The sequence below is a fragment of the Plecotus auritus genome (assembly GCF_963455305.1).
Source record: "Plecotus auritus genome assembly, chromosome: 3".
Lineage (NCBI taxonomy): Eukaryota > Metazoa > Chordata > Mammalia > Chiroptera > Vespertilionidae > Plecotus > Plecotus auritus.
The window spans coordinates 215,362,650-215,375,253 of NC_137772.1; the positions used below are offsets into that span (position 1 = coordinate 215,362,650).

Consider the following 12,604-nt stretch of genomic DNA (forward strand, 5'->3'; position numbering starts at 1 on the left):
TCACGAGTCAGAAAGACATGGGTTCAAATCCCAACTCCACTACCTACTACTGTGTGACCTTGGGTAAGTGACTTCACTTCTCCGTGTCGCAGTGTCCCTAGCTAGGAAACGATGTGAACAAGAGGACCTATCTCCTAGGGTTCTTGTAAAGATCGAATTTAAATGATATCAGACAAAGATGACTTGAAATACGTAACCTAAGTGTTATGGTACTAAGTATTTTTATGGCAATGATTGTAATGATTGTAGACCATGAACTTGCTGAAGACAGAGACTGTATTTTAGTCACCTAATTATCCCAGCATGAAGAAGAATGTCTGGCATGTAGTTGAACATGGGTAAATGGCTTACGGAGTTTGAACTGAGGACTCAAGCCCAGTGACGCTCCCCACCCGCCTGCCGGGGAAGGAAGTGGCCACCTTATTTCTAAGCTGTAGTTTGGAGCAGCTTAAACCCCCACCGGATGCCACCCCCAGGCCCTGCATATCAATCATCGAGGCAAGAGGTTTACCTTAATATTGCAGTTGTCATCGAGCAGTATATTTTCCAGCTTCAAGTCCCGGTGGACCACACCGTTCTGAAATGAGAAGACAGGCGGGGAATTGAATGGGAGCGGATGGGAAGAGAGAGAGAGAGAGAGAGAGAGAGAGAGAGAGAGAGAGAGAGAGAGAGAGAGAGAGGTGGAGGCAGAGCAAAGGGAAGCATCTGACAGATGAAAGATGCACCAGCCCGGTGGTCTTCGCCTCCATCCTTCAGGGCTGCTCTCACTGTCATGCAGCTCCCGCCAGAGACTGGGACAGCAGAGCATTAGTCACTTGCTGTGTGGTTAAGGGAAAAATGACTGGAATCTGTTCTCCCCCAGAGCCTGTAAAACAGCAGGGGGATCCTTTGTTGGAATGTCATTCCACTGTGTGAAAGCAACACAGTCCCAGGCGGCGGCAAACCATGTCTGTCTATGATGTGATTCCCAGGGAAGAAGCAGATTTCTCTGCTGGGGACTCAGAATGCAGGGCTCCCAGACCTTGCGTGTCTGTCTGTCTGTCGGTCTGCCTGCCTCCTCGATGCGGGAAAGAAGCCTGGTTCAATCTGTTCTGAGGATAACAAGGTTGCTACCATGGGTGTTTCCTAAGCAGCTGGGAGGGAAGATTTTCAAAGTCCCCTTGTGCTCGGCGGGACTCAATGCAGGTGAAGGGTGAAGGTGGGGGAGGCTGGTGAGACCGTAACCATTGGGTTGACCACAGCAGGTCGGCAGGTCGCTGCCACACTGGATGACCTACCCATTCAGGTAAGCTCTGGGAAGGCTGGAAGCTGAGCTGCAGTGACAAGCAGCCAGCCCACCGACAGGTGAAAAGAGTCATCAGCCAGTAGGCTGTTGGTCTATATATAACAGCAATAAAACTGGTGTGCTCACTTCTCTTTTAAAACCCAGTGATCTTTTAATGGTGGGCATGGGAAGAGGAGTGGAACTGAAAGAACCAACTATTCCGAGCTGGGCAGGTAATTAGCAGGGAGAGAAGTTTTAACATTATTCAGAATAAAGGACATTTACAAGCTAAGCTGCTCTTTTAAGCAAATGAACTGCCTAGAAATTCTGTCTTTCAGTCAAGATTTTCTTAGTTCAGAATCTCCCCTTTTCCAATTGGTTCTTTATTATTCTCCTTTCCTTTTGCCAGTTCCTAACATCTCCAAAAGTACTGACCAGAGGGAAGAAAAGAACATGTATTTCTGAGACTCTTTTTCTAACCCAAACCTTCAAGCGTATGTTTTGAATTCAAAAAATGCACAAACCCAGGCTCCTCAAGGAAAGACACGAAATATAAGGTACCTAATTCTGCTTTGCTTTCAATATTGGGAGTCGTTCGGTTTACACTGCTGCATTCCTGATTTTCACAGTAAGATGGAATGAGTCTAATAAAGTCCCCTAGTATGCAGAAACTTCAAATAATAAAAATACCATCTGCACTGCTTTTTGATGATGCCTGGTGATAAAATGCACACTGTTGTATAATCTGAATCATCAGGACCTTGGGTTATGGGTTTTAGATCTGAATAATCATTTTCTAATCACTCGCAGAGCCACTACTGATGAACCAGAATACCTGGCAAACCAGGGGACCCTGTACTATAATCATTTGTGTGAAGAAACTAATTATTTGGCATGCCATGTTGAATTCAAGTCACTGCTGTCCTCAAATTGAGTGAGTGTTTAAAGTATGATAGTTCTGGGGGGAAAGTATAAATAAGATGATTAATAACAATAATGGTTGGACTGTGGCTTGGAATTATCTGGGGACTTCATTTCCTTCTCCAGGGGCCAACAGTGGCTAACCCATGGCTGTATGATGAGTACATCCCATTAGGTGTATTGTAACACAGCAGGATGTACATGAGCATCTATATGTCACCCCTGTGGAACCAATCAATGCAACAAAAGGGACCAAGAGCAGAGAAAGGTTCAGAACCTATGGTGTAGTAATTCCACTTCTATAATTTCTCTGAAGCCAATTATTCAGATGAGAGGAAAAGGTTAATGTCTGAAAATGTTGATCACTATTTGTAACAACCAGAAACTGGAATCAGCCTACATGTCCAATAATCACAATAATTACAGAGAATTTTTAGTAACATAGGAAAATGTTTAGATTAAAATACTGAGTGAAAAAAGCAAGACACAAACTTTGTAAAAATTATGTGATGCATTACTCCTGGAACAGAGAAAGGCCACTGGTGGAAAAATTGGTGAAATCCCAATAAAATCTGAAGTTTTGTTAATGGCAACGTATGAATGTTGGTACATTCATACTACAGTAATGTATTATGGTAAGATGTTACCATAGGGTCAGCTGAGTCAGGGGTATATGGGAACTCTCTGTACTACTGGGAAACTCTGCTGTAAATCTAAAATTATTCAAAATAAATTCAAATAAAAAACAAATGTTAATGCCCTAACCAGTTTGGCTTGGTGGATAGAGCGTCGGCCTGCGGACTGAAAGGTCCCAGGTTCGATTCCGGTCAAGGGCATGTACCTTGGTTGCTGGCACATCCCCAGTAGGGAGTGTGCAGGAGGCAGCTGATTGATGTTTCTCTCTCATAAATGTTTCTAGCTCTCTATCCCTCTCCCTTCCTCTCTGTAAAAAAACAATAAAAAATATATTTTAAAAAAACCAAATGTTAAAAGTAGGAGGAAGAAGATTAGAAAGAAACAAAAATGTCAACAATGAGTTATTGCTGGATTCTAGAATTATGGATGGTGGTAATTTTCTTCTTTTCATTTTGTAAATTCTCCATAAGTACTATAATGAACAGACATTACCCTTATAATGTGGAAAAAAACAAACAAAAACAAAAACAAAAAACACGCGATGCCATCGACACCATCTGCGGCCAAAGCTCTGGCGGGCCGGTACCTTGTGACAATAGTGAACGGCCGAGACAATCTGCCGGAAGAAGTGTCTGGTCTCCCTCTCGCTGAGGCGTCTCCGCTCGCTGATGAAATCATACAGCTCCCCTTTGCTGGCGTATTCCATGATGATCACAATCTTATCTTTGTTCTCAAACACTGTGGGGGGAGCAGCAATATACAAAAACCCTGTTAATCCAACAATCTCACTTAGACTGGGACAACAGAGATGTCACTGAGCGAGGGGCAGGGCAAACAGCTACCAGGAAGGACACACGTTGGGCCGTGCACCATCACGAGGAGTTGGGCGAGTTTTCCAGCCAAGTGGGCGATATCATCACTGTAGCTACCAGGACCTCATGAGCTCCTCTGACCCAAAGTTGGTGACTGATCTTGTCATCTCTTTGCTTAAAACTTTCCAGACTTTCCATCTCACTCAAAATAAAGCCCAAAGTTTCAAATCTGTCTCATGAGGTCCTATATGATCCTGTGGATCCTTAGCCTTATCACACAACAATTCTGTGTATTTGTTTATTTTGTCTCCTCCATTAGACTGTATATGAGGGTGGTTCCAGGTCATTCACTAATGTATCCCCAGCACCTGGTGTGCTAATAGGCCAAGGGGCTCAATTAATATTTATTAAATGAGTGAATTCAAACCTTCATAAGTGCATTCTGGACAATTACAGTAAATAATTACATATCACTAAGTGCTTCTCTCCCCCAACTCTGATATTCTCAAACAGTGATAGGTTCAAAACTCTGTTCGTCTGAGTTCCCGGAGTTCCAGGCAGATGCCCGGGCACCAGGCTCGGGGAGGCCTCGAAGGATAGACTTTGGCCTCAACCAAAGGGACTCTGCTCTGTTTCATATTTTGGGCTTTCACATAAAATGCCCTTTGAGCAAAGACAAAATAATAATTGTTTTTGAAATCCTCCACTCCCAAGAGATATGTTATAAAAATAAAAAATAAAATAAAAGCACACCTTTGTAGGCTACCCAAGACCCTCCCTGAAGGACCTCTGACTACCTTCCTCCATCTCACCAGATTCTACCAATCCCAGTAAGGCAATGTATGTCCAATGCCCACCAATGCAGGACTCCTTGCTGCTTCTGTTTCTCTCTCTCTCTCTCTCTCTCTCTCTCTCACACACACAAACACACACACACACACACACACACACACACACACACACACACACAAACTGTTTCCCACCTCCATGCTCTTCTAACTCATCAGTTGAGAATGAACTCAAATATGGCTTCCACTTTGCCTTCCTTCTGCTTTTTTACGGTACTTGCATCATAAGACTTTCAAACTACATGAATTTATTTGCTAGTTTATATATCCAGTTCCTCTGCCTGCCTGAGCTTTGAGACAAAAAGTATAGTTTTGAAACCAGACACTGGCAAGTAGGATTCCTGGATCTGCCTCTTACTTGCTGTGTGACTCTAGGGAAGTTGCTTGCCCTCTCTGTGCCTCAGTTTCGTTAACTATAAAACATGCATAATATTAGGATGTACTTCTTAGAACTGCTGGGAGAGTTTATTGATATGAGGTATGCTAAATGCTTAGAACAAGGCCTGTCCTTACGGCATGCACTCAATGTTAGCTATTACAATTGGTATCAATATTATTGGACCCCAAGGGCCTACTACATACACACACACACACACACACACACACACACACGCACGCACGCACACACACTGAGGACTGAGTTAAACTGGAATGTGCCCAGGCCTGGGTCCCCTGTCCTCCCACACCTTGTCACTGCTGCTAGAAACTCAGACCCCCTCCAGTTCCTTTTTTGGCTCCTTCAAGTCCAGCCAAACCTCTCTGATAAAACTAAGGGGGAAGGAGGAGGGCAGAGAGGAGGAGGAGAATGAGAACAGCCAGATAAAATTGGCTGCTCCTGCGTCTGCTGGCCTCGGTGTACCCTGCGGCTCCAGCTCCTGCCAGGGATTTCAGCCTGCTGAGCACTTTTCATTAACAATAAACTTTGGAAAAGCTGCCTCAGGATGCATGGCTCAGGCTCCAACAATGAGAGAGTGATATTCCCAAAAGCGGGCAGAGGGTTTCCTCATTTTACAAGGGGTGGGAGGAGGAAGGGAGAAGGAAAGTACTTCAACAGGGAAAGAAACAAGGAGCCTCACACCCCAAAAAGTCTGATGCCAACAACTAAAGGTCAAAGCCAGCGGTCCCTTCAGAGTCTATCAGAAGGTGTGGGTCAGTGCCCCATGCAAACCAAAGGGTGGCTTCAGCCACTGGCTTCTTCCCTTCCCAACGGGCTGACATGGTATCAAGGAGACATTAACGCAGTTCAGTTCAACACACTTCAATACGCCAAGTATTTTACTAAGCAGATTGCATCAGTAAGTCCCGCTGATCCTACCTCTAAAGTATATCCCAATCCTGCCCACCTGTCCCACGTCGCCCACCACCCCTTGCTCCAAATCCCCATCCTCTCTGATTTCCCATCGTTCACTCTTGCCCGGCTGCTGGCTGCATTTGGAGTGGGGTGGGGAACAGATCCAAATGCATGTTCCATGGAGCACTAGCCCTGCAAGCTATTCTGAGGAAAATGGGGTTCCATGGTCAAACTGAGGTAACATATTTGGAAAATGTTAATACGTAATGGCCCTTGGAGATCTGGTTTCTTTAACTCAAGAGTTTTGCAGGTTGATTTGGTCATTTCAATATTCTTATTATAATCCAGAGGAACTAACCAGGAGCCAGTGTGGAAAACACTAGATGAATGAGATGATACCCAACTGATAAAATCAGCCCCTCACTGTTGCAGGTGGGGCAGGGGGACATCCAGGTGAGAGAAACGTCCCAGTGGCCAGGCCTGGCTATGGAACCCTACCCTCAGCCCTCCCACAGGAAACAGCTGGAGTCTCACGATCATGGCCCTCACTGTAACTCTAGATTAGCTAAAGGCAAACAACCATTCTAGACTCGAAGCATCCATGCTTCATTAAGAAGGCAATGCGATGTCCATACGTGAAGCTTCTTGAGCCCTTCCTAACAAAAGCAGCACTTAGTGAAGGTTTACCATGTGCAGGCACTGGACTAATAGCATTCTGCATGAATTATGCCCTATGGCTTTGGTCCTATGAGTATCCCTCATTCAACAGATGAAAAAGCCTAGATGTAGAGAGGTTAGTAACTGCCATGGCCACAGAGCTCGTACGAGGCCAAAGCAGGCCTGAGCCTGTGGTCTGACTACACACTCCATGCTCTGCACTATTATTCACTGTACTGTTACTCACATGCACTAAACCCCCTGACCTCGTCTCCTCATCGGTCAAGCAAGGTTAACGATTTCCTCACACAGTGACGTGGGATTCAGTGAGCTGCCGGGTCCAGCATCCTCAGTGCAGCGCCTCGGCCAGTGCTCAGTAAATAGGAGTTATTCTCCTAATTACTTCATCTGCCTCTTAGGCAGCTTCTGGCAAAACAAAACCCTAAGACTTGCCTCTCCCGCCAACATAGCTCTTTAAAACGTGCTGTGGCTGCCGCAGAACCAGAGGATTTTCAAGCAAAAAGAACCGTAGAGATCAACTATTATTTTCCCAGGATTTATAATGTATGAGAGCAAGGCCTTGGGAATCTGTTCTAAAGAATGACCGGCTTCCGTACCCACGGCCCAAGGCTCCTTGCCCACAGTCAGGCCACTATCAGTGAGGTGACAGGACCGCTCTTGGCCATTCTTATGGCAAAAAGGGCTGCTTCCCTTGGGCACTTTTACAGCTGGTTATTTATAAGCCCAGAAATCTTGTCTGTGTTTATGTTATTAGTCACTAAGCAAAAGCTTATTTTCCACCAGTTGGGAAGGGTTTCCTTTCTGAAAAATGAAAGCCTGTGTCTCTTGGCCAGACAGTTTTACCCAGAAGCCCAGTGGCTCCAGAGTGGTAAGGAAAACTATGGCCCCTGACATGCCAGGCCCACCAGGAAAATCAAAGCCCTGAATAGAAACCTAACTCGGCTGGAGTCAGCCCACAGCGCTGGGCCCACGTCCATGTGCTGAAGATCTGGGTTTTAGCACAACAACAAATTTTTATGAAGCACCCACTATGTGGATGGCATTGGGGGTACTAAAGGAAGTCTTTGCGAGGTTAAGAAGGGGAGGAAAGGCTGGTCCTGGAGAAGGGAAAGTGAACAAGGCAGAAATGGGAGCAGAACTACCAGGGTGCCAGGGATTAAGAGAAGAGGCGTGGCTCTGTGGTTGAGCAGCGACCTATGAACCAGGAGATCACCATTCGATTCCGGGTCAAGGGTCAGGATATATGTCTGGATTGCAGGCTCGATGGGGTGCGGGGTGGGGTGGGAGTGGAGGGCCGGCGGAGTGGGCCTGCAGGAGGCAGCGGATCAATGATGCTCTCTTACCACTGATGTTTCTCTCTATCTCCCTCTCTCTCTCCCTCTCCCTTCCTCTCTGAAATCAATAAAGATAACTTTTTTAGAAGAGAAAGAAGAGAAAGAAGCAGGCCTTGAATGTAACACAGAGGCCTTGAAGGCCCCAGGGAGCTCTGTGGAGGAGGAGTCAGACACAAGCGACCAGACATCGCCAAGAACGATAAATACATGGAACAAAGGGCAGGGTAGTATCCAGGATCCTGGACCTATGAAATAGTCCAGGGCTCTCTTCTCCCCAGGAGTCTCCCCAGACAGCGATTGCTCCTTCCCTGGAAGGCTTATTCAGAATAACAATAGCTAATGTTTATTGAACCATTACCTCATGCCCTGGATTCTCCTCTGATGCGTGAGGAGATCTTAGGACTTTAACCATAATAACACTCCTATGAGATAGGTATTAATATTATTCCTACTTCATAAATAAGGAATCAGCATTCAGATCAAGAAACGTGGCCAGCACCCTGCAAACACCCCCCAGGGCCTCTTTCTGTCACTACCCATCTCCCCAAGTGTGTGTGCTTGTGTGTGTGCACATATCTGCATCAATATCATGAATATCATAAATATAAGCCAATAGCACAGATTAGTTTGACATTTCAAGTTTTCTAAAAATGAAATCATTCGGTACATATTCTTTTGTGTCTGGCTTCATTTCTCAACATTATATTTGTAAGAATAATCCATGCTGTTCCACGTAGTCAAAGACTGTTCACACCCATTGCTTGCAGAGTTCTCCATGTTGTGAATGCATCATGGTTTAGTTATCCACTCTACAGTTGATATAGACATTTGCATTGTTTCCAGGCGGGGGTCAGTATGAGCAGTGTTGCTGCGAACATTCTTACACATGATTTTTGATGCTCATCTGTATGCATTTCTGTTGGGCAGATCCTTGCTGGATCTGATCCCAAATCTGTGTGACTCAAAAGCTTATGTTCTTGCCACGACTCCACACCACCTTGCGTAATACTCAGTAATGTAGCAGAATAGAATATTAATATTCAGATATCAGTTGCATTTTTATACACCAAGAGCCAATTATTGGACTCTCCTTACATAATACTCAGTAAAGATTCTCCTTCATAAAAGAGAACCAACATCTCTACCAAAAATGCTCTTTTATCAGCCTACCTGAAACATATTACTGAGCATTTTGTTATGTGTTTAAAAAAACGCAAACCTAGTACAAGACACAGTCTTTGTCCTCCAGAGTTGCTATCCGGTTAAATAAAACTAGTACTTCACAAATAAATCAAGGTCTCACCTATACCATACAGGCTTTAAGTACCCAGATGAACAGAAAGATGGGTGAGGTAACTTGAATGGGCCTGAAAAGATTCCTAGAGAAAGCAGGCGTGGAACTGACCCATGACAAAGGACTTGAGCTTTGTTTGCAGGAGAGCCTGTTACCATTGTTTCAGAGTATTCTAAAATCTCTCTGCGTTTTCTTCTACTGTTCCACAGAAGGGCCTTCTTCCCAGACACCAACTTGAATTGTTTTTCTTGTTTTCTGTTTATTTTCCATTTCAAAGGAGAATGGGGATTGGTCGCTATGGCAACAGCGACTTCTCCAAATTAATTCTGAATTTCATCAGATGTTCAGTTTGACAGCCCAGTTCTGCCTCCTGATTTGTCTGGCTTTCACAACCACGCTAATTACCCATCTCCTAACCATTCCCTCCTGTTGCCCTCAGGGTTAATAACACAACTGTATAACTTGAGAATATGCGTATTATCAAAACAATGCTCTGGCCTGGGAGAAATGCTGATGCGTGAGGAGATCTTGGGACTTTAACCATCCACCAGCCATTTTAGAGCCAAATTCAGGAGGCCATTTAGGAAGATGAAGGGCTTGGGAAGGGAGAGGGTGGGAATCGACTTACAGGATACTCTGTGAAGAGCAGGTTCTAAAAATTGGAGGATATCTTTCTGCTTGACATGTAACCTCAAGAAAGGAAGATTAGTTTGTTGGTTTTAAGCAAAAAAGGCCAAGGGCCTAGAGTGAACCGGTCTGAATTCTTTTCCTGCCTTTGCCTTCTGTCAACTTCATATCCCAAATTAGTTCTAGGAAACTGCCATTCCTTCCATGGTGTTGCCTCCCCACAAGGCAGCATTTTTATCACTTTCTTAAAACCTCAGACAGAAGTACCATTTCATTTCTCAGGGACGCTCTTTTCTTAAAGGTCAGTAGAATCCTCACAGAAAATTGCTTATTTTCCATTTCAGAAATGGAGACATCTTTCCTTTGCAAGAATTGTCTGCAACCTAATTACATCAGTTAGTCAATACAAGATTCACTCTTCAAGAGTTTCCTCTCCAGAACTAAATTTCAAACACCTCATGGGCTCATGGCTTCACAAAATGGTCTTCTGGTCCCTTAAGTCCAAAAGCCCAAGGCAGTGAGAGCGAGAAAATTAAACTGGACTGGCAGCTCCCCATTGTCAATGAATTGGTCCGAGTTGAGTCAATGTGTTTCCTGGTTTGGACAATGAAAAGCTCTCTTTAGTTCACTTAAACCCAAACTTTTTCTAGATGTTGGCTGGCATGTCCAAGGAGAACCATAGCCAACCAGGCCACCCACTGCCAGCAGTGAACTCCATAGAAGGCAAAAGAAATGGTAAGAAAGTATCTATCTAAGTGACCTGCAGAAGACAGAGATGCAGAAGGCTTACCAAAAACCATTCACTCCTGCCAAGATTAACAGTGCTATTTGAGGGCCCAATATCAAATCTTAGGAGGACAGAGGATAGACATGGCCAGGAAAGAGAGAGGAGTTGCATGGAAGAGGAGATCAAATGCACCACGTTAGACCAGCCATTGGACTCCCCTCCTTCCACAACCATCCCCGGCGGTGTTTCCATGAGGGGATGGGCTCTGTCAGCCATCATCACACACTCATCGGCCATGCCCACAGCCTCCATGATCATTTTCTCTATTGCTCTGTCTCAGCCTTTTTGTCACACACACACACACACCCCCCCACACACAAGCACACACATTCATTCACATGCACACACCCACTCACACAATCCTGATTCTAAGAGAGCAGTGACAATTGATCGGAACATCTCAGAATCCTCCCAGACTTGAAGCTAAGGCTCTTTTATGTGATACAAGGAACTTCTGAAAAAAAATCATGCTCCCCTAATTTGGGCAATGAAGCCAGGCCTCTGGTTATCACACCTCGGCTTCTAGCACTGCTTGACCCACCATGTACGGCTCATCTTGTCAACTCTAAATTCCAGTCTCCCTCATGGGGCAAGATAGAGCAGTAGTTAAGACCCTGAGTCCCAGAGCCAGGCTACCTGGGTTCAAAACTAGGCTCTGCCATTTACCAGCTGAGTGACCCTAGCAAGTTACTTGACTTCTCTGTGCCTCAATTACTTCACCTGTTGAAACGAAGACTATCCTTATTGTAAATATTATCATAGCTCACAATAAGCATAAGTGTTAGCCTGGTATTATTAAGCGGCAAGTATTAGTTTAAGAAAGAACTAATGAAGATATGCCTGGATTATATCCAAAAGTATTAAGGATATGAATTGGCAGAAGCCGCACCTGGCATTATACATGTGGCGTTGAAGGATGGGGAAGGCAGGAGGCAGAATGGAGGAGACAGAAAACTAATACTAAGACCACAAAGCCTGAGGTGGATGCAAGCCCGATCTCTTAACTAGGGTCCATTCCTCGGTCCCCTGTGGGGTGCCAAAGCATGGATCTCAATCTCAAGCCATACCGACCAGAGGAACCTCCTGTCAGAAATCACGGTGGCCAGTGGGACCTCCTCTATACCCTATGAGACTCCCTAAATGCAGCTTATGACTAACTGGGGCAAATGAACAGAGCCATCCCAGTTAATTCCCAAAGACCCCATGTTAAATGACAACACGGTCCCAGTTTTCTCCTTAAAAATTAGCCTCAAGTACAAGTGGCATTATTTGAGGCACTAGAAAATACTGAATTCCAGGAAACCCAAGAGGGTGAGGCAGGACAACCAGGGAGTAGTGTTCATTTGCAGTTGTTTTATTTCTAATCTCCAGCCTTCAGAAAAATGGCTTGGGTGTAATCAAAAGAAAACAATGAAAATAATGCACTTGAAGGTCAAATAGCTAACTTAATAGGAAACTCATTAGAAACGTGGCTGGACGGACTCGCAGCTGAAGCGCTGGTTCACATGATTAACAGTGAAGACAGCTCTCCGGTGCTGTGTTATGAACAGGGGCGAGTCCTTCCTTTGCATCCAGCCTGCAGAGACTTCGTGTGGAACTTGTGGATCTGGCAGCAAAGGCAGTGGGTTAAAAGGCTCAGCAATTCGCCATGGGTTCAAAAGAGTAAACACAAGCATAATACACCACGTTGCCAAGTTCAACAAACTGTTTCATGGGGCTCTGAGTCCCTGATGAGGGCAGCAACCAAATGGCTAAGTAAGTAAACCCAAGCCCAAAGGTATCGCTCACTGCTCACTAGACACACTGCTGCCAGACACACGTTCTTCTCTGGAATTCACTGATGACAAATGATCCAACCAAGACGAGTTCCTAGAGCAGGGCTCTCATTTCCCCTTAGCTGCAGGACTAAGTCCATATTTCTCAGTCTGGTCAATTAAATCTAAATCTAAATGCAGAGGCATCCGCATTTTTTACAAATACCCCATGAGATTCTAATGTGTATCCAGCATCCAGAATCACTGATCTAGGCTATCTGGTCTCAACCTTCTCTTCCAGCACCTCCCAAGAGAAGTTTCTACTCTAGCCAGAAAGGACCTCTCACAGCCCTAAAGA

The 12,604-nt window shown here is 44.9% G+C and overlaps 1 protein-coding gene across 1 annotated transcript in view; it reads right to left on the reverse strand.

Moving 5' to 3' along the window:
* Nucleotides 1-12,604, reverse strand: part of NUAK1 (NUAK family kinase 1) — a 71,672-nt gene that overhangs the window by 20,912 nt on the left and 38,156 nt on the right. The window contains exons 3-4 of the mRNA XM_080661328.1: nt 3,408-3,559; nt 512-577 (exon numbers count right to left, since the gene is read on the reverse strand). Coding sequence (XP_080517454.1) covers nt 512-577; nt 3,408-3,559 — 218 coding nt within the window. The remainder of the gene's footprint in view (nt 1-511; nt 578-3,407; nt 3,560-12,604) is intronic.